The 23,990-nt window shown below is 34.5% G+C and overlaps 1 protein-coding gene across 1 annotated transcript in view; it reads right to left on the reverse strand.

Moving 5' to 3' along the window:
* The window catches only part of LOC113497349, a 90,547-nt gene extending 67,857 nt beyond the window's left edge, over positions 1-22,690 (reverse strand). The window contains exons 1-3 of the mRNA XM_026876876.1: positions 22,319-22,690; positions 4,875-5,010; positions 2,249-2,382 (exon numbers count right to left, since the gene is read on the reverse strand). Of these exons, the coding sequence (XP_026732677.1) occupies positions 2,249-2,382; positions 4,875-5,010; positions 22,319-22,456 (408 nt within the window). The 5' untranslated portion in view covers positions 22,457-22,690. The remainder of the gene's footprint in view (positions 1-2,248; positions 2,383-4,874; positions 5,011-22,318) is intronic.
* Between the last annotated feature and the right edge of the window lie 1,300 nt (positions 22,691-23,990).

Here is a 23,990-nt window from a genome sequence, read left to right on the forward strand (position 1 = left end):
ATAGAGTATAGATTAGGTTTTACGTACATGATGTACCCTTACCAGTCTCTAAGTCAAACGATTATCTTATGTTTTAATCTGATGAAAAAGCAGGAAAATTATGAAATCGTAAGTGAGTAGATCACAAAAAACACATTTAACATTATCCCTCTTCTTTTAGTAACGGAATTTGGCTATCATTAACATTCTGATTTCAATACTTTATGATCCTGCGATCGTGCCTCCATGCAATTACGTAAAAAGTGGGAAACATAATGTCAACGTGGAAACTAAACAGTTTTTTTTAATTAGTACTATGATTACTAGGTATGCATCAAATAAGTTCAAGTAAGTCGAAAGGCTTGAATACATTGAACAAGTTAGATTAATGAAGGATATAGTTTACCTAGATTCGCTTACATTCTGAGAAAACGTACTTTGAGCGTAACTAGTCATAGTAATATAGTAGGTACCTAATATTCCAGCTGCCAAACAGAATCGGTTTCAACTGTTGGAATAGGCTAATTTAACAGATTAAATATATGCGAAGTTGAGATCAAAGGAAGAAATGTTTTTTAGAAAACTACTTCATGGTTTAAATACTCTGCTTGGGTCCGAGACTAGTTAGGCAAAGTGAATTCGGATATGAAATAATTTACGTTGCGAAAATTATAATAAACAATAATCAAAATTGTTAAGACAATGTCCATGTTTGTAAAAAAAATATCTACGTCTCGTGGCTCTGGCCGCATTAATATTTTTACTTTACCTGAACTAAAACAAACTTTACTGAATTGTAATTAGCCGAATCCGTCCAGCTATTACGAGTTTTAATGAAATATAACAAGCAAATAAGATGTTTGGGAATGTCCAAAGAAATTTGAAAATAGATTTAAGAAAACAGTGTGTAAATTTTTTTTGCGTTTTGTCATTTATTAAGTTAACGATTATCAGAAGCACTGAAAAAACATAAAGTTCTCGGAAATATTTGTTTCAAAAGCCTTTTAGAAGCTCTGGTACTTTATGGTACTCTAGGAGCGTAGTTTTCCGTCAGAGTAAATAGCTTCGTAAAAATCAGTTTGCGGGTGAGATGGGAACTCGACACGCGACCTGATATCGTAATCTAAAGTCAGGGACCTATTTACGTTTATGCGTTGTAAGATTAAAGTGCTTTAGTATAATTCTAGCCCTTACAGAGTGCTTTTAAATGCTGATAGTGTATGAATATATATATTTAGTATTTATGTATACTTAATGAGTGCCTTTAAAATTAAATTAATATGGATAGTAATAGATTTCTTTTGTACGTCTTTTACGTTGATTTCGTCTTCATAATAATATGTTGTAGCTAACCATCTTGGCAGGTAATAAATAATGGTTAGTGAGCAACTTTACTATGTAACAATACAAAAATATATCCAGCTTAGGTAAGATTCATAGTATTAAACGAACAAACGAAATGTTGAACTTTTTTTTTCTAAAGTAAAAAAAAATAATTACGATTGGAACCTAGACGGCTATGAGTGCTGTGACAATAAAAAATGTACGTCTGAGTCAACACAAACTAGCTTTGATGGGACGTCGACATTAGCTTTACTCATTAGTATACAGTACTTTAAAGTTTGAATGGTCGATTTTTTACTTTACTCACTCAAGTTGAATGAGATAAAATGAGGATAAGGGTTATTCCTCTCGGGGGACAAATGTTTATGTATCTGTCAAACTGTTAAGTCTTTGAGTTAAGAGTTGACATTGCGGTTTTAATTGAACTTTTTAAGTGTATATTACGCTAAGGCGAAGGTCAAATTTTAACTTGAACACCAGTGACAAATATGTGTACGATATTTTTATGTTTAATTGAATTAGTTTAATATGAAACACGATAAAACTAAACTTTTCATTGTGTGTCAAGTTAGAGAGACTTTTTCATTTTTATTAAAAACAATCCGTCACTCATTTTGTTTAACGAAATAATCTAATCTTCTAAGACCTTTAGCCTACCACTACCTCCTAAAATAATTTTATTATAATTATTTGTTGTTGAAAAACGTTACTCCTTTACACTTTGTATATCGCTGTCATGCTTCCACACCTGTAGTTACTTAAAGGGGGTAGATAGGTGGTGATACGTCCTTTGTTTTACAAATGATATAGTTTAATCTCCTTCCCATTAAAATATAATAAAACAGATTATCCTGCAGCTTGAGGTAATCGACTATTTTCGTCCAATTCATTTATCTCATAAATAACCTTATAAGCTAGCACTTACCGCATCGTTATTGATGAAAAAGGAAAGGTTGGCGGCGGGCAGGGAGTGGCGACTGATGCACTCCACTTTTAGCTTCATGCCGGGCCTGTACCGCCGCTTTAGCCCGTGCATCGACGGCCCAGACTTTGGTAGAACTAGGGATGAGAAATAACTTGATTAATTAACCTTTGTTGAGTTCAGACTCTTTGGTGAGGGCCTTTCGTTGTAGGTATTTGGTCATTATAGCTATATAGAAGAGCAGAATACTTTCTTTTGTTTTTCATGGGCTTGGCACATGAATGTTTGTAATAAGTTTGTATAAAATAATACTATTAATGTGCGTATTGTACTTGTTCAAACGTATATTATAAAAATAAGCTTAAATGAGATTGAGACTCGCGCACGGAAGGTTTCATACACCGTAAATATTTATTTTAATAAGATTTTTTTATGATCAGTCTAGTTACCACGATACATGAGATACAGCGTGACTCATTTTACAGCAAATCAAATTAAACAATTATGTAGCAAATATCAGTTTGTATATCATTTCATATAACGAAATGTGAATAAGCGAAACTATAAAATCAAGAGTATTGAGTTTAAACAATTTTTTTTTTCAACTTAACATGAGTGAAGTGGAAGATTTCTCTCTTCAATATAGAAATAGGCTAAGTACTAAGTAGGAATGATGGTAGTGCCAGCACTAATTGCGCTTAAGTTCCTTAAAGCCACGTTTAGCGCTAAATGGTAATAACAAGAGCTTATAATTGCAGCTCTTGAAACGGGTGCCGCGTCTCAGCTCCAATGGGAACAGTATTAGACTCCTAATAGGGCACTCGTAGCTTTCCTATACCTACCATTGAAATAGAAATTTTCCCATTCAAAGTGAGTACTTGCGTAAACAATTTTCCTGAAGTTGTTTCACGTTTTCAAAGAACTCTTTTTGGTTAGTTTTCCGATTGTTTTTTTTTTCTATTCTGTCAATTTGATGAAATCAAATATTAAACGGAATTCATTAGCCAATATGTAAAAGAATACATTATCTATTCAACTAAAACACATGGTTTAAGTAGGTATAGCTAAATATTAACAAATTGTTATGGCTCGTTCATAACACACATTTGAAAACAAACCATTATGAAAACTATAAAACAGACAACGAAAAGCTACTAAAATTGCCACACGAATAATTAAATAGCGTTTTAACGGACGCATAACGTTCAAAGTTAACAACATACGAGCAAAACAAAAAGGATTGGATATCTCAGTCATTTTCAAGTTCAAATAATTTCCGGATTATCGTGAACAGAGGTCGGCTTTAAGCGAACGTATAAAATGGATATTCATTGCTGATAGGTGCCCATACTCTATCCCTTTATTATTCAAATAGGAGTAAGATGCTTTGCTGCGATACGGTAAGCATAATACGAAACAAGGGCACTAGTTTAGATTTATAAGGTAAGTTAAACAAAACACAGACGAGTGTGTAGTGGGGAATGTTGTTCTACGATATAAAGTGTACATTGTATACATTGTGTATCAGTGATTCAGTTTTAAAGTAGACCACGAGTCATTGTTCAAAGCTTTTGGACTCGTTCATGAATTTATTAACATTTGGAATATCTAATAGAGTTTCAATTGCTTTCTTGCCCTTCAATTGTACCTAGCCTTAAATATTTCAGTTTTCATATTTATAACTAAATCAACACACAATTTTATTGATTAAAAAACCAAAGTTTTTAAAATCTGTTTCATTTTCTATCGTATTTGAATTGTAAGCCTTTTTTTTAAAACAACTAAAAACTCTGTTATATGTTTAAATTAAATACAAACCAGATACAGACAGTTAAGCCAGATATTGTTCAGCTAACTAGTTGAATAAAGCAAAACAAAAGTATAGCGAATACACATTAAAATACAATTTATAATAAACCGAAAAAAAATCTCCAGCAAATGACGTTTTAACTTCGTGTAAAAACCCTGTCTCATATATTTCCAAAACTAAATGAGATAATATTTTTTAAAACACATTGACACTCATTATAAATTGCCCTCCAGAAAACCGTCAATTAAAAAAAAAACACATTTTCTCAGTATAACCATTGAGGTATAAATAGGGTCCCCTCTCATTCAAAACGCATTGCCCGCGTAAAACAGTGCCAACCAAAGAACCTTAAGGCTTTTTACTACTCCATAAGGCCTTAGATTCAAAGACCATAAAGTTTGTCACTATTGAAAGGGTTGATTCTGAGATAGTTTTATCACCCTGAATATCTAAAGGTACTGCGGTAAGGAAAAGTAACGAAACAACCTGCAGTGTTGTTCACCTTTAGATTCGTAAAAGGGTACAGATTTATATAGATTTTTATTTAATGGAAGGAATGATGAAAGGTTCCGTCTAGCTTAGGAACAGAGGGTCATGTGTTAGTGTACAAAAGATAATCCAATATATAAAATTCTCGTGTCACGGTGTACAAAAATGAAGTGCTCCGAAACGGCTCGACCAATTCTCATGGAATTTTGTGTGCACATTCGGTAAGTCTAAGTAAAGAACAACATCAATTTTCATTCTCTTGAACTAATTGGTAAGGTGAAAATATTTTTTGCTGGGACATCTAGTATATAATAAGGAACATGGACTCACCAACGACATACATGTGCGTGTGCACTTGCGCTGTCTGGAAGGACGGCGCGTCCGCCGACACCTCGCACGTGTAACGACCGCTGGCCGTCTGTGTTGATGCCTGGATCGTTAGCTTTTCCGCATCAGTCGCCTCTTTCTAAATAAATACAAACAATCATGAATAAAAACAGAGGTGAATCAAGATAAAAACACATATTGTATAGTTACCACGCTCTAAGCGTGTTCCACTGTTGTGGAGCGAACTGAAAAGGTTATCATGAACTTTTTGACTGCACGGATGCCGAGTGGTTGAGGTCACAATGCCATTGATCCGCGCGTGGGACAAGCATTTGGTGTGATCCACGAATGCTTATTCTGAGTCTGGGTGTCTTTGTGCATGTGATTTGTATGTTTGATTAAATTCCTTACAACGCGGGTCGTTTAAGAAAAAGAAAACTATGAAGGACTCCGTTGAATTGACCGTAACATGAGAAATAAATTAACGAAAATATTAAAATATTTTGAAATAGTTTAGCACTAGTCTTTAAATTTTAAAAACCATATTTTTATAAATGCTGACACTAAAGTCCAAAATACTTATTTCTACTGTGAGTTTAAAGAAAATAAGGACACCTTAACAAATAAATCTACATTTTAGTTGCGAAATCTAGATTTGATAGTCAAAGAAAGCTTTGAAATAGACACTTCTTGTCGAGACTAGCTGTCAACTTGTTGACTTCACTTTAGTCTAATAATCATATCACAATATATAAAGACAGGCAGACCTAATTGACAACTTGTGATTGTTAATTGGCAGTTCGAATTTCTGAAAGCTAAATAACATCATAAAATAAGTTTCGAAACAGAAGACAGCGAATTCGTGTTAAATATAAGGCCCATATTTTATTGCGCGCCATCTGATTTGAGTGGAAGCCAAGAAAAGTAATTGGGAAAAGGCTAAGCTTACTTTACACAGCTCAATTTTCTTTTCAAAGCCTGCTCCCTTATTTTAAACACGCCAGCCAGTTTCTTCTTCGCTAAAACAGCTTTTCTAAAAAGTTAAGAGGAAAGTTAATTTAGGGTACTATTTAGGTGCGAAAAAGTTTCGTCGTCGACCGGCTGTCATTTACAAAGGCCCAAGAAATTTTATATTTATATACGTAACTATTCTATTAACGATGCATTCGAACTCTGATAACACTTTTAGCAAAACAAACATATTCGGGTTAAAGAGAGGCAGGGACAATAAAGTACATGTTCCAATCTAGAAAAAATATGAATCTCAATTATTATAAAGTATATTTATGCTAGTATCTTATTCAGGACTATCAACAATAGTGCACGAAATCATTATGAAAACAGATTTTAAAACAAAACACGAATAATTATTGAAATACAAAATGCAAATGCATTTTCCAAATCAAAATATTTTAAAATGATGCGCCTTTATCTACCGTACTACAAAAACAGTTTTTATATCTGCCCGTTCTGCCGTAGAAACTGAAGGTCTTACTCTGATTAATGTCGATTGCATTTGAACCATTTGTTCTTGAAATAAATTGCGATGAAAACTAATTTAAAACTCTTATTCACATGTTCAGAGTTTTCATTAAAATATTCATAGAAATCTGTTAAGTGTGGAACTAGGGCCCCTGCTGTGTCTCACTGAAGCTTGTAACAGTCTAGCTGGTTGGGTAACTAATACATCCTAAGATACGACGAATGGTTTTGCATACAAGAGTTGCAGGTTCGCTCCCAACAGAGGCAAAGTGAACCTTTATGGAAAATCGTGAAAGCACCTGGATTTCAAATATTGGAATGTAAAATCGCCAGCCTGCAGATCAATGCTTAAACATTCCTCATATATGGAAAGACGCCTGTGCCCAGCAAAAAGATATTTATAGGCAGGAATTTTGAAAAAAATATCCTCATAATGCTATCAATGGTCTCGTAATTAACCATTACAGTAATCCAATAACTTGCAATTGCCACTTGATTTTCGTCTTCACTAATCGAAGAACAAAACAAGTCACAATGCGAATAGAAACTTGAATATGTATTCAGGACATCCATATTCAATTTGGAATAACAATAGGCAATTAGGTAAATAGCTAAGGCCAAATAACTGCGCAATAGTAAGCCGGATAAAGCTGAATTCGAGACAGATATCAAATTCAAGGGACGGGGTGGTAAATATATTATGTATAATTGTTAAAGCCAGTAATGTAGCAATCAAAGTCGCCTTCATTATTAACTAAGATACTAAAATTTTGATCGAAAACGTGGAACTTTATTAATGGAGCCTAAAAACTAGCAGCTAGCGAACCTTCTTTTAAAACCTTAATCGTTTCTCAGCACTTGGCCTCAATATTTGAACGTACAAGTCGTTTTTCTTATACGGATTGACTCGGATCTGACGGCTGAGCTAATGTAAAAGAAATGGCAGTGACATTGTAGCTATTGTCTTGTTTTATTTCTGAAATGTGAACACAAAAAATCACTTTTTTTAGATTCTTAAATGCCCTAAAACCAGCGTTATTTATTTTGTGGCTAGTATGAAAATCATATTTTTTCTTAATATAGGACGATGCTGGTTCGATCTTCGACGTATTTAAGTATCATTACGGCGTTGTTTTTTTTTTTTTTTGTGCCTTTAATTTTATGTCGTTTCTCATCTTTGACATACGGTGAAGGAAATTATCGTGTTCAAATCTGGTATCTTAATATTAGAATCTGAAACTGCAAACCACCTCTACGACCGATCCGGTTTATATGCGATGGGAAGAGGACGCGCATAGCACTAGGTCATTTATAGGCTACTATTTTATGTAAGCATAGTCGAGAAGCTTGGTAACATTAAATAAAGTTTCTGTTTATTGCCTAAGTAATTCATAGAGCAGTAGTAGCTGTAGTATTCATAATTAACCTTCGTTCTAATTAAGTAATATGTAAAATTGTACCTCAGTTGATAACTAAATTAAGTTTACTCAGGGCGTTTATGAATAAATACGTACCTGTATTTCGTTTAGCGGGTTATAAAGGACTCAATACACTGGCACAAAACAAGTTTTATAAGTATCTCTTGTGTTTTCTACGTGGAGTTGACAGCGATTGTAATGATTGATGATTTAAACGAATGAAGAAATCGATTAATATAACTTAAAAAATTTATGAAAAGGATATATAACGTGTCATATATAAAATAGCAATTAACTTTTATTACTTAAAAAAACCTGTTTTCTACTCACTGAAGCAACGTTTTACATGCCCTTTATAAATATGATTGCCTCTACAATTTGTTCTCGCTGACTGTACTTCTAAATCAACACAATGTACAAGGAAACTGACAAAATTCAGCTTGTCAGATGATTATGTTAGTTGAGGAAAACGCCGTTTGTGTCCGGGGAAACGTGACTAATAGTCGTGCCCAGCGTCAGATCCGGAACAGATTAAAGCTTTTATCCGGATGTAGATGTTGCGATGTCCGATAGACCTTTTTTAATTGGCACCGACTAATTATGAGCGTGGTATCAAAGAAGAAAGTGGGGTAAGTAAATTTTCATTTTTAATGATGGATAATAAATAAGGCCATTTTCCGTTAAATAAAATACACGTAGTTGGTTTCCGTAAATGTTATTTTTCTGCTGCCAAATAAAACCCCGACTTAGTATTTTTTATTTCTGTGGCCCAGCATTGGAGATATGAAATTAATTATTATTCTAATGCACGTATGTATGTGTAAACTCCTAAACGGCTATACCGATTTGAATGTTTCTGTTTGTATGCTCAGGACGTTTAAATTTACGGGCAACGTCTATTGGATCCTCTTCTAAGATACAAAATATAATTACAAATATTAGAAACAAAATATTACCCAATTCCTATTTAGAGTTAGAAACGCAAGCTGTTAATAATTAATGTAACAAATCCATGCACGGATTTTGCGGGCTACAGGAAACCGCGAGCACGCTTTTCCACTGTAATGTACTTTGCATTTCATGGCGGTCTCTATAGAATAAGCGGTTGCTTAGTCCTTTTGCTTTTAGAATGCTGGAAACTGGGAAACAATTTAAAAAGATAAACGTCTTCTATTTTATGATTTTCAGCAATAATGAAACTTAAATGTCTTTACCGGAAGGGTAATAACAGAACCCTTTTAATGAAGTACGATTGTCTATTCGTCCGTCTGTTGACAGGCTGTATTTTGTTTTGTCGCTGTAACCGAAATACCAGAACGGTAGTTGGGATCATAAACTTGTAACACCACCGGCACCGCAACTACATAATAATCAAAAGTTGAGGCCAGCTTCCAGTCTTACTGAATAAAGCGTGTTTTACACGTCACGACTGCCTTTCTAAACCTTAATCCAATTACCTATTTAATACAATACTCTTGAATATCAAATCTGCATGAAGAGTAGCCACAAGAACATAAGTAGGTGACAAATAAATTTGAAGCTAGGTAGCTAGAAGGCACACACAATTTTTTTTCGTCTTCTAAATTACACGTTTTATGTAGCCTAATTTTTGTGTAGCCAGTTTCAGTCACTCCTTCAGTAGCGTTTTAAAGACATCCAAGGCGCTATGATCACTTACTGGTCGATAATAAACTAAAACTGTAAGTACTCACTACCTACATACAACGATTCAACACCGACCTTGTGTATTAAATTTATGTAAGGTACATATTTACATTACTATCTTAATATATTTTATGAAGAACTTTATAATATGGTTTCAGTTTATATTGAAGGTTAATAAATATTCATAGTAAAAGCAATTCATAGACGCAATTCTTGGTCTGAAAGAGAATTCTCAGAATGTTTCATAAGTTATGTGGGCGCTTCATTCGGGGCTTTTGCCTCTATCGAAGACAACGCTATGCCAGTTTCAGAGCGCTGTATCACTTACACAATCGCTTAAATCTCGCTTCGAAAACTCATGGTACAGGTCTTGATTTGGTTGTCATGTACGACTTCATATTCGAAGATATAATTTACATTTCAAAATTTGAATAGTTGGAATTTAAGCAATAATATTTATTTGATAACTAAACTAATGTAAGCTCTGTTTATTACACTTGACGAAATAAAATACCTCAAATCAATACAAAATGAAAAATATTCATAATTTACAAAGCGTCAAAAAGCGTCCGCGTTGTATTGCAATGCTAATTCTTTGGAGACCAGCCTTCTGATCATGGGTAGAGTCGACCAAACGCTTTGCGAGTTCTTTATAAAGAACTCGTGCGCCTGGTCCCCATGTCATGAAAATTTTATATTCATATTGTTTTAAAAAGCTTTCGTGTTGTTTAGCAATGCCGTCGTTGGGGGTTAAAATTATTATAATTAATTCCATTTTGCCTAATTCAGACTGAATAAAGACCAATAAGTAAACTGGCCACGTTTAACAAACATCCCAAAACAGAAAACACAATTTTAAATGTACTTTACAACATTCTAATTAAAGATTTGACGATCTAATTCGTATTGATACAGAAAAAAGGAAAGTTATTATATAAATAAATTGTTTTTTTTTTAGGTATTCAAAAAGGTAAAATCGCAATTTTTATATTATTATTTTCACTCGCAGCTAGGATGAATATACTAAATAACTTTCGTGAAAGGAATTTAATTACGAAGTACGTCAAAAGAAAAAAAACTAAAAAAAGCAAGTCTGCTGAAAATAGAACATGTAAATTCTTACTGAAAATCTTTCATTACGTTTATCAGTTTACCAAGGACTGTCAACCAAACTGAACGTGCTTATAAAAATTCAGGTCAATCTGCTTATCTATACTAATATATAAAACTGAAGAGTTGGTTTGTTTGAACGCGCTAATCTCAGGAACTATTGGATCAAACTGAAAAAAATATTATTTTGTATTGAATAGACCATTCATCGAGGAAAGTTTTAGGCTATATACCATTCCGCTGTGACTAATAGGAGCGAAGATACAATGGAAAATGTGGAAAAAAACAGGGCAAATATAAATCATAACTAATATTATCTAACCACGCGGACGAAGTCGCGGCTAACAGCTAGTTGATAAAATATACTTTAAGTTTTTTAATTACACGATTAAAAAAAACTTCTATTAGCAGGCAATACTGAACTCTATCCAAAAGGAAATAGTGGTCAAAAATTGCATTTTGTAGTTATCTCCAGCAATTGCAATTTCGTTTAAAAAGAGACATATAGTAGTATCTAATAGATCTCTAAGGAAGCAATTTAGTTTCGTGACCTTATCCCATGTGGCATGTACCAGTAAGTTATTGTAATTGCTTTCGAAGTTACTATTGGAGTTGAGAATACTTCTCAAAAGAGTTTTTATTGTACCTATTTGTTGAAATTTATATTTTAAAAGTTGTTTTTAAATAGACTATGTTTAATGTTTCTTGAAAGCTTAAAGCGCTTTACGCTCTACACCGAACCGCGCGACGAGTCGTGGGTTCGATTACCGCGTAGGAAGACGTTTGTGTTATCCACGAACCCACGATATCTATCGACAAATTTGGATGTATTTTAAAGTTATTGCATCAGTGTAATATATCTAGATTATTTCGGAAAGCGAAAGACCGGGTGTTGTGGCTGTAATTGGGGGAGGCCCATGACCAGCCGAGGACTTCTATAGGCCGAAATGATTGTTTGTCCTAGTTCTTTAGTGATTTTCATGTATGACTTTATAATTAAAAGTAAGTCTTTCAATTCGAAAAAAAAGATTTGTCTTGTTTATAAATTAAAGTGCCTACCAAGCTCTTTTTTTAATTTTGCAGATAATTCTCGTATCAAAGTTATCCTTTTAGCGCACTTAGTTAACGAAAACATGAATGTATAGTATTACAAAAAGATTTAAATTCTCTGTTTTTATAAACATCATTTTGCAAATCCAAATGCCCTATCCAATAAGACTTTTTCTTTTGGCAATGTATTCTGAATACAAAATTTAATTTCGTTTTATGTTCTTAACGTATTGGATTACACCTAATTCTGTTACTTGTTAAACTGGTTACACACTAGAGCGGTACAATAGTACCTATAGCTAATGCTTTAGGAAGCTTCGCGATATGATGATTTTGATGACGAAAATAACGTTAAAAATATTACTACACTCATGGTCAAAGAACACTTTATTATTATAATAATCAAAGTTATTGTAATAATAAAGTGTTCTTTGACCAGAGATGATTCTATAAATTATTTTTTATAACGGTCTACTCTCGCGTAGTTCTTCTTATTGTTCCAGTCAGGACGTTGTTGTAAGGACGTGTAGTTCCGTCCGAAACCAGTCGGGCTAGTCCAATAAATACGCGTGAGTAATTCTTTATTAAATACATAAATATGAATCTGTTTCATGAAAGTTTTTCCTAGTGCACTGTCGCTTTGTCGTTTTGTCGCTAATGTATAACCTGCCTTACGTGACGAATTTATTCATAAGATGCTCTTATCATCGACGATCGTTGTTTATCATAATCATGACTCTCAGACAGCAGACCACTTGAAAGGAGTTTAAAATATTTAAACATAAAATACTCACGCTAAGTGGGCTTTCAAAACGAACGGGTTTGAATGGCGTGATGAACAGGCGAGACGGCTTATAAAGGCGTGTTCACTTTTGTGTGTCTGGAGCCTTACTTAAATATATAGACCGGCACATTGTGGTTGCTGTCATTAGTAGTATTAATGCAAATGCGCATTTAAAATGGTGTAGCACATTTCTGTTTTGAGGACGTATGATTTACATGTGTTTTTGAGAGTTTTGACATTTGTTTAACAAAACATCTACAAATAACACTGATATTCACGATGGTTTCAATTTTTTTATGAAACTAAAAGAGTATGTGAGACAAATACACATAAGGAATTAAAAAGATATCAATAAACCGGTATCTAATGAGTTCCTGAAAGAAAAAAAACTCTAGATACATAATACATTATTTAAATGTTGCGTGAGCCTTTTAGGTGTTTAAGTTCCAGTATTTGAATGAAACAAAAAAGTCCAAGACTTTCTCGGCTTTCCCTTAAATATACAGTCAGCACGATTTATCTGAACTAAACGAGATTTAGCTTGAATTTAAAACTCTTTGGAACAAAAACTTTGAACGCATTTACAAGAAAAACAATTCGGGGTTATTCACTACCGAGTAAGTTACTAAAAAACTACTGATTTTAAAAGAAACAAAAAACCAGGACGGGAGGAAAGAGTTTGGAAGAGCTGGCAACCCTGTTACATTATGATTGTGAACGCTGGCGATACTGTTGGCTTAGCCATTGTTGCCTACTTTCACAAATTACGGCAACTGCGTGCCTCGCGTTAAACGCTTGCATATGGTGCCACGCATTTAATCGTCGGCTCCATAATTCAACATCACTATACTTAGTAACTTAGTAGATCATTATTACTGATACGCCGGCTGGTTCAAGCTTCGTGCTATATCGTTGGAAATTTGTAAGTGGTTTCGGAGAATCCTTAATGCCCGATTTTTTTTACAAAATTCAAATTTGTTATAGTAGCTATAATGGCTTCTGAAGAAATAATGTTGTGCTCTATAAATACGAAATATGTTAGGAAATGTAGCTAACATATATAAAACTTAGTACAAAAGACATGTATTAATAAACCCCGACATTAAGAACTTTCACTCCCCTCAGCTTTTAAATGGGTAGTCCGATGTTACCAAAAATGTGTAAGAACACTCGCACATGATTTCCTTTAGAACAAACTAAATTGAAATCGCTCAACCCCTTCAGGAGCTACAAGTATGATGCCTCAGACAGGCTACCGCGTCAAACTTATAAAACCGCTCTTTTTGTACCGGGGGTTAACAATTCCTTTAATAAGATATTTGTACTTACTGCTATTTGACCAAGATGTAAGACAACGTCGTTTAAGGTTGTGGGAACTAAAACAGCGTATTTCTTGAGTTTATATGGTACAGTCAGGGTTTCGTCATACATTATGCCAAGGAAACCAAAGAAATGGTAAATAAATTTATGCGGTATTTCACGGTTCATTGCGCCATATCAAAACAGGTGGAAAGTACGAAAGCTTATGCTTATTAAATAATCAGTGGCTACCTGTATTTCCACAAGGGAACGGTATTCTGCGTATATAGTATACCTACGGATACTTTTCAAACATTTATGAGGTAAAATCTTCAACAAGATTACATAAATAAGTAGACCACAAAGAAGTTGCAGGTATTGGTTTTAAAATAATACAATTTATGAATTTATCTTTCTGAACCATTCTTACAATGGTTTTCGCGCGGAAGAATATAGATCAAATTCAATGAACATTTTCTCTTATCACTTCACCATTTTTCACGTCGGTACGTACCTAACATTAACGGGCATTATTCAATTTTCCCGATCAGCTTATCGTTCTCAAATAAGCTTTTGTCAATAGACACTGGAAGTCAATGTAGACAATGCGTTTCGATACTGAAATAACCAAACAAAGCGAATGGATATCATGTTTCAATGGAGACTCGATGGGGCCGGTCTGATTGTCAACAGCAGTAGGTCGTCAAAATGGTTCAATAGATGTCTAAAAACATCTCTAGGAACATCCTATCTATACAAATTGATGTAGGTCATTCGGTTCGAATGAAAATCTTTTTTCCGATGTTTTGTCATGCGATGTAATAATATGTGTAGTTGAAGATAAGGAGACGGGCATCCTTACGAAGTTATGAAGGGTAAAAATGTAAAAAACCATCTGGTTTATTTAAAACAATATTTTTTTTGCCCGACGCGACCGTTTGATTTTAATTTAGTCTCTCCTTTACTTATTCAATTATTGTAACATTTAACTATTTGTTGAAAATTTATACAATATCCTCTCTTGATCTCTTGTCGCCTTCTATATTTATTACTCTAAAGTATCTAGTTATAATTGCGACATAATAAATCATGGAACACTGAAACCGAAACGCGAAATTGTCCAAAATATAGCAAGATACTCTATGATTTACATTTCATTTTATAATGAACTGTCAGCTACTAAATATAGAATGCGCAATCCCATGCAGACTCAAGTATCCACATGAGGTTATCGTATCATTTGGCAAATGGTCCTCGGAGTAATCATAATGGTACCACTCGGCATGCAAGTAGATTGCACTATGATTTATTTAGACCCAGATCTTGGGGTTGAATGTTATCGATTGTTGATATCATTCGACTGGTGAGCTGTACCTCTAGAATATCCCGTACATCCCGAGCCGTTGTATTTGACCTTTTGTGTCTATTATTGATGTATGATTGGAGGTGCAAAGCGTTCCGCTTCCATTTCCAGTAAACAAGCTATTGTCTATTCTAAAACGACATAGTACCGAACTTTTTTTGAAATTTTGAGTTAGTATCAAAGATGAGTCATTCAAACAGTAGGTAATAAAAGAGATGTATGAATGATTCCCCAATATATTGTTACCATTATAGAAGCTGTTTGTAAATACTCACAATTGTGTTTTGCCAAAAAACTATATCACTTTTTGCTACTGGCAGAAGCAATTTTTTCATCTATATTTTACAGTGGAATAAAAATTACATCTTAAGGCAAACCATTGCACTCGGTTGGGTTGTTCTTATGATGTTTCATCACAGATACTGTTCTTCGTTTTTCTTTACAACATCGTTACGAAAAAAAAACTCAGTATTGTCTGATTCACTCGATCTTGCCTGCAATCCTATTGTGTAGTTTTAGACCGCGCAGGTGCGGATTGTAGAACAATGCGACAATCTGCTACGACAAGCTCGCGCGGGACCACCCGAACTGCGAAGCGCTGGAGCCCTGACGGACACAATGCTTGCTGCTCACTCACTTGTTTGACTCTACATGCTTGCTTGCATGCCGCTTGTGAGGTACAACTAAACTTCAAAAGGCAGATATATTTTGATAAAATGTTATTCCGGCAACTATGACTTCGTAAAATGTTTGTACCGCAAATGAGACACGCGATGTATTAAAAACATCATAGTGTAAACAAGAGATAAATTGCTTGGATTAAGTAAAAAACCGAACAAGTGCGAATTTAAATCTCAAAACTTTTAGTTACACATGGAAAATTATATTTAAAAACAAAAATTAGTCAGCCGTAAAATGTATGGCCCTAGCAAGGTTGCTTGATGTTTATTACTTGTTGTTTTAGCTATTACGGTTTACGGCTAATACAGCAAAAAAGTAATAGTAACAAACGGATTCGCAGACGTAGAAAGAGACAGAAAGAGTAATAAGGTTCCATTTTTAACCCTTGGGAAAAAGGACCAAAAATATTTGAAAACTATACCTTAATATTTTTGTACCGTATGCTTGGTGACTATGTGTGTATCTATGTAAGGAAAAAATCTGTCCGGATTCCCATCAGCATCCACTCACGTTACGTAGCATGTCATGGTACGTGCGTGTCTTCCGCAAAAGGCTTTATGGAAGCTTAATAAAATGTAATGATACTTGTATGGTATCCCCGAGATATGGACTGGGTAATTATAGAAACGAAGTGCTTATTCATTGATAATTGTACTTATAAATCATATGAGTACTCGGGCGTGGTAACTGTCGTAGTTTTTTAAGGGACCCAAAAATGCTTGTTGAGGTCTGGGTGTATTTGTGCCAGTTAATTGAATGTTTGACGCGTTTTTTAAGAAAAGGCATATCAATTTGGCTATGAGGCAACTAGGGGAAAATATTGTGCTTGTACTTAAAACATAATTAAGATAACGGCAATATATTAATGATTTATCAATCCACCCCTTGTGCGCTAAAATTACGTCATCCTATCCTTATGTTGAATGCAGGTAAGTACTAGTGTACGTTAAAAGTACGTATTTTATATATTAGATTAAAGATAAAACTATTATCGTACCAGTAGATAAAAAAAAACCAGCAACCGAACCCAAATCATAGGCACATGAAATACTTAATTAATATTGAACAATGTGTTTCAACACATCAATATATTAGCAACAACGTAATGCATTGTAATCGCGATAAAATTGAAATCGCCTTAATTACTTGTGCAGGTTGCGTTCAATTAATCAAACAATAAATTTGATTGCAAATGTCTATTGTATTTTATCGGCGATGACTAGACAAATTCAATATTCTACATTCCTTCAAGTTTGACAGTGTAAAAATAATAAATTGTGAATAATAAAGTAATAGGAGTATTGCAACATTGATATACCACTTTTAGAAAAAAGTTATAAGTCAGACTCACCCGCGCAACTGAATGTTGCGTTATCTTATAGTCTCCGTGTATTTCGTACTGTAATCCGTACGGTTGTTATAACATTCTACTAAGTTGATCTTTATTATGGACTGAAAATATTTTACGAGAGAAAAAAATATCTACAATTATCGCTGAAGTAAAAGGCCTCGCTCGTTATCCCTTAGATAAATAATCGTCAGTCGTCGAACCGATCCCTTGGCGAACGATAGCCTTATACGATAAAAACTTTATTAATGGACGTACAAAACGTAAGTATTATGGACATTAATGAGGATGCCAGACAGTTTTCAGTAATGAAGCCATGTTGCGGCCCTGCGATAAAATTTAAGTGGCCCGCGCGGACATAAAATGAGTTGACTCGAATACAGTTGGCATAACAATCGGATATGAACCTCCATGGCCAGCGTAAACAGATAAAGACAATAATGACCAGCGTAGTTAGCTGCTCACTATACACTCGATAAAAACAATTGAACCCCTAATTACGGTAACGCGAGAATTTTCTTGACGTGTTAAGCGGCGATAAAATTTATAAATGTCTGCTCCGTTATCATACCGCGGCGTTACGTACACGCAATTATGCAGACATGATGTATTTAAATGCTGACTACAGTACCAACGTAATGTTGAATTTGTGCTAAGTCACGTTACCCAAACCTAACGACTGAAACAAATTATATTTTTTTTTTACTGGAAATAAAATGGTGTCTATATTTTTTCTTAATTTATGAGACCATTTCAGCATTACCAAGATCGTCAGATTATGTTCGAGCACGAAAACTAAAGTATACCTACTATGTTTTGGTATAAAACAGCAAAGTTTTTAAATTATAATTCATGCGATAAATCTGTAAAGTATTGGCATATTCGGGGGTAAAATCGATTTGGAAGCACCATTTTATTTTGAGTGAATATTTAATTTATACGACACGGATTGATCGTATTAAAATTGCGTTAAGTCGTTACGGTTGTAATATAGCAGTAATCTCGTAAAATTGCGTTGCGATTTCGTGAAAAAATTACCTGTCTCACAACGCGGCATAGGAAGTAATGAATTACATTACACGACAATGTTATGTATGGCTCTATTTAAAATTATAATTACATCTTCACGAGCGTTTGTAAACTCAAAACAAGTGCTTGAACAGCCGACGAAGAAAGTTACAAAACTTAATTTCATACTTGTTATAATTTGTCCTGTTGGAGTACAAGAGAAATGGCTGGGGAAATTTCATTTTCATGGCAAGTGAATTGTGTGTGTCAGTCAGGCGGTGGGTCTCGTGTTGTGAATACAACTCCCTTCATTGCGCGGCTGGGTATAAACATAGGTAGCATGACGTCTATACAAATGGCTACATGTTATACGAACGAGCTTTGACCAAAAGGCTTAACACATTTTTAATCTTACATACCAGTATAGTACCCATACAGTATAAGCAACAAAGGACAATTCTGGAAAGAATGATATTGGTATGCAGTCTTTTTCAATCCTTCGTTAAAACGTGGAAACAGTACCAAATATATTTATTGTAAGACCTACAACTAGCTGCAAATGGCCCTTTATGTGGTTTAATTACAATTTATGTAAAAACGGAACCCTATTACTGAGGCTCCTCTCTCTGTCAATCACCAGACGGTGTTTCAAGAGCCATGAGGGACATGAAATTTTTCAGAAATGCCATATTTTTGCTGTCGCAATAACAAAGTATGCTAGAAATAAAGATCGAGGTTAAGCAAAGCCTCTTTACGGAATCTTCTGTGTCGCGAGTCCGACTCGCCCTTGACTTGAATTTTTCTTCATACTCCATGAGCATTGTCCTTAAACAACACAATAGGTAGTCTTGCCTCGTAGTACTATTTTAGGATTGAGACTATATTTTATAAAAAATATATATAACGAAGTTGAAATGAACAAAAACTTACATACCTACTGTATACATCGATGATGCATTAATTTTATTCAAATAATATGTAGGTATATTCGTATTGACAAAAACAAAATATTTGTCAGGAATCCATACACATTGGATTTGTACATAACATTGTCCAACCTACTACCAATATTTTGCTACCAATGTTGTATGGCCAACATTTTGTTAATTTAATTCGTATTGTTTGGCATTATGCGGTAAAAGGTTCCTGGAACGACACAGTTACAAGTACGTTGCTCTTTAACAATGCATTGTGTACAATGTGAAATATTATTTTTCAACTGAAACAAAACATGTATGCTGATATTTTAACAATTTACGGCATTACAGACGGCATGTTTGTCGATACTTGTGGAATTCAATATTCGCTTTTTGGGGTTCTGTATGGTACAAATGAGACCCTAATGCCGATGCCGATGCCGGTCCGCTGTATGTCCGTATGTCTGTCCGTTCGTCCTTTACCCGTGAGTATCAATCACCCTTTCTCATTCATTGTCGTAGCAATAAAAAATATTTATAACCTAACCTATTTGTCGATCTTTAGCCTATTCATATAGAGCCTCCCGACTCGCACTCGACATCTTGATGATATTTTTACTTCAGCCTATATACGACTCTCTGGGAAGGTTTGTGCAATAAGCACCAAAGTTAGGTCACTGCGGATTGGCGAATACCGATCCTAAAAATATAAGTTTTCACTGTTTGTCAATGGGATTTCGGAAAAAAAACATTTCGGTAATGAAGAAGGTATATATTACATTGAAGAAGTGAGGTAGTGCCTGCGTTGACATCAAACCTGCATACATGCAACCGCTAGCATATAATTCAAGGAACCTCAAGCCCACTACGAATTCGACTCATGGAATGAGCAAACAAAGGGAATTATAGGTTTAACGAAGCAATTGCAAATAAAAAACAGGAAATTTAAAACACTGTTGGCTGTCGATATTCTAGATAGGTACTCATTTAAATTTTACTTGAATTATGCAGGTTATACGAGTTTCTTAGCAGTGCACTGGTGTTGAAAATTGAATACATATTTTCACGGCACGTCCATTACGGAGTGAATATTAAAATATATATTTTATACTGTCTTAGTGTGCACGTCTTTGCATGAAATATAAATTGAATAACTTCTTTGATAAGCTTGGTTTTAAATATAAAACTGCTGTGTCAGTGAGGAGTTTTGTTTTTGTAAGTTAATTTTCTGAATATTTGATGTTATAAAATAGAATAGCTTTATTATTATCATTACTTTTGTGAGGCGGCCTCATAATTATTTATTTAATACCGCTTTACTCACACGTATATCTATAGCCCGACTTGTTTCTGACCCAACCGGGACCAGTTCTAAATATGACGCAGCAGCGGGTCAAACTGTTCGACTCGTGACCCCTCCGCTGCGGGTCCAAAACTAGTCATCAACCCGATGAATGCACGTGAGTAAATAGATGAAGTTATTATTTGATATTGTAACTCGAACCTCTAAGTGATTCAAGTTTTATTTCCTTTTCTTCTTAAAATAATAATAATGGCCTGTGCAAGTGGTATTTTTAAGTATTTGGTTTTAATAATTGTATGTTCAGTTCTAGGTTTAAGTATAACTATCAAACCTATCATCATCATCATCATCCACAGCCTTTATCCTCCCACTGCTGGGCATAGGCCTCCCCTTTTTCGTGCCAATTTCTACGGTCCTGTGCTAGCCTATGCCAAAACTTTTTGCTACAAAAATAACATTTGTAAAAGTTCATGCCAGACAATAAGCCGACATCAAATAACTTTTATTTTTAAACAATTTGACGTCTACTTTATTTCGTGAAAGAAGTAAAAGTGATACATAGGTCATTCACCTAAAACAATCGTTTGTTTTATACCCCTTTATGCCTGCTTGCTTTTGGAGCAGCACCTAGAGTCATTAGTTTTATAATTAACGTGTCTAAACCGGCTGTCCGAAAAGAAGGCGCCTTGGTTTCCTAACAACAGGCTTGCTTTGAAAAATTAAAGAAAGCGAGCTCTCAAATAAATCCAACGAAATTAAGTCTCGTCGGGAGTCACGGAGACCTATAACAATACAAGTCAAATAATACCAAGTTAGAGAAAGCCGTACATGTATGCGTTACGAACTCAAGGGTTACCTTATAACAAACTCCATCAAAGTCCGGCGTAGAGGCTTATCAAGCCAAGTTATCGGTACCTAAATACGAAACTTTAATTGGTGAAAACTTTTAACTTTTGGAAATTGGAGCAAGGATTTGTGTTTTCAACTGTTTATTGATTAAGGTCAAATACTTGGTAATGATTTTGTTGCGTTTTTTTCATATTATTTTACTGATTTTAAATAATAAAAAAAAGTTTTTTTTTGATCAGGCTACTAAACTCCTTATTATTGTTTTTTTTAGGACATTAAGGAACTCTTTTTCGTGTCTGATTTAAACATTGCCTTGAATAAGAAATCAAAGTACATCTATTTGATTCAGTTACATTCTAATTAAACATAAGTGTACGAAAAGCCTTTCAGAATTGTGAGTTTCATTGAAGATACATAATAATAATGTATCTCGACTCTGATAATTAGGTTTCTCAGAGTATATATTAGCTTTCTAACTAAAATAGAACTAATACCATTTAACTTCAACGCCTAAGTATAGGTGGTATTTGCATATTGTGTGTCTATCTAAAATACCCTCTATCTTGTATAATATTGATATACTAGCTGTTGCCCGCGACTTCGTCCCCGTGGGTAGAAAATATAAGTTATGATTTATACCCTGGCCTGTTTTTTTCACATTTTCCATTGTATCTTCGCTCCTATTGGTCGCAGCGTGATGGTTTATAGCCTAAAGCCTTCCTCGATGAATGGTCTATTCAACACAAAAATAATTTTTCAATTTGGACCTGCAGTTCCTGAGATTAGCGCGTTCAAACAAACAAACTCTTCAGCTTTATATATTAGTGTAGATATGCTTAAATTTAACTATAAGCATACATTTAAGTATAAAAAGCAATAAAGTATAGGAACAAGTGGTCTTGAAAAGATACGGTCAATTTTTTATGCCGATTTCATGCACATTTATGATACATTTTTGATATAAAATTGAGGCTGGTCAAAGAATATTGCGTCTGCTATAAAATATGATTTATTAGATTACAATGAAGTAGAAGATGAGAAATACAAATTGGTGCGTATTTGTGGTGAAGTATGTACACTATGTTAAAAACTTGACACGCCTTTTCCAAAATAGGTTGGTAACAACAAGGTTGTATTACACGGTCATGAGTTAATTGAATGCAAACTCACGTCAACTTCGATACCAGGTATCCGGAATATCTTCAGTGGGGGTACATCCCTCGGGGAGTATCGACAGAACTCTCGGTCCCCGCGGTACCATTTGACGGAGTATAGGACCTCCTGCTCGAGGTCATAGAGGCACTTCATCTCCACTTTAGACCCTCGCTCCACCGCCTCCGGCACCACTACGTGCACGTTACGGAGGCATAGTGAACCTGAAAAAAAACAAATGTGTATCTAAATTTTAGGTCAGGAACAGGTCTTGGTGTTGTAGAAAAGAGACGCATATGCAGTTTTTGCCCCTCAAACGGCAACAATCTTACTAAGAGGTCATAGACGCAGGCATATTTCAAGTATAAAATTATAACGTTGAGTTAGAAGCTTTTACTAAAAGATCGAGTATTATATTCATAATCTGTTTTGTTTATGTTAGTCTACTTGGCAATGAAAATAGATGCTGCTAAACAATTTACAAAGCAAACGTACAAAATGAGGTATCAAGTATTCTAGATTACGAAAATGTTTTAATAATACCTTATGAGGCTCTACGAGGGCCTTCGTGCCCAACATCCAAATGACGGGGTTTTATCGCATAAATCAAACGTTTAAATTAAATACTAGGTGCTAAATAAGAATATGTATTTAAACTAAAATTATGAGCACGCCTCGGCTGGATTTGTTTGTTACGACTGTTTATGTTGTCTTTTATTTACTTAAAATTTTGTTCTTGTACTAAATACTACTTAATTTAGAAGCATTTTTTAGTGTTGACATTTTTAATTGTATACAATTATGTAATAGTACAGACTTCTTTGTATTGGTTCCTTTAATTATTTAGTTTCAGGTATGTAGGTGATAAGCCCTCTATATCATAAGTTATGGCGAGGATACCAACTTGGAGACTTACGCTCAAGTCAAACCTTAGTGTCGATGTACTGTGGACACCTTCAGACTCATTGTGAGGACTTAGGACCAATAGGACCACAAGTCAAGTGAGTTAACAGTGGGCTTCCGTCACGCGCATAAGAGCGTGGTGGAAATCGTGAGCGGTGGGAGAGGGTCCTCGTTCTCTGGCGAGTGTCTACTTTTTACACCTGTCTAACATTGCAATAGCACGTGGCAGTAGGTCCACAGAAATAACTGTATCCTTTATAACATGAAATGTCGAAGCGTAACAATAATCTCTTAGTATAAAAAGTTATTGGACAAGGAAGTATTTGTCATAAACTCATCGGTTGCTGGTTCAAAAGGTAAAAATGCAATCAAATTGCATGTCTTACTAAAAATTATGCAAACCATTTAGATACTTAACATCCAATCTACAACGCAGCAATATGAACGCGCTAAATACTCCGATACCAAACAATAAATAATTATGCTTTTAAGCAAATACGATTAAAATTGTGAACTAAAATAATTATGTTGGACACTATAATTGACAGCAAAACATTTATTTTTAGTATTGATCTCATTGTGAAATTGAGGTCACTTGCTAGGTTTATCAATATGGAAACATTAATTGTATAGTTAGCACACGTTCGAATCAAGCGTCGGCCACCGATTGTGAATTCTATCACTCCACTTTGTACCAATGACTTAAAAAAGGTAAGTAGCTCGGACTCGTCCCGTTCATACCATCCTAGATTATGATACAACGTAATTATAACAGTAGCCCTCCAGC

The sequence above is a fragment of the Trichoplusia ni genome, chromosome 9 (assembly GCF_003590095.1).
Source record: "Trichoplusia ni isolate ovarian cell line Hi5 chromosome 9, tn1, whole genome shotgun sequence".
NCBI lineage: Eukaryota > Metazoa > Arthropoda > Insecta > Lepidoptera > Noctuidae > Trichoplusia > Trichoplusia ni.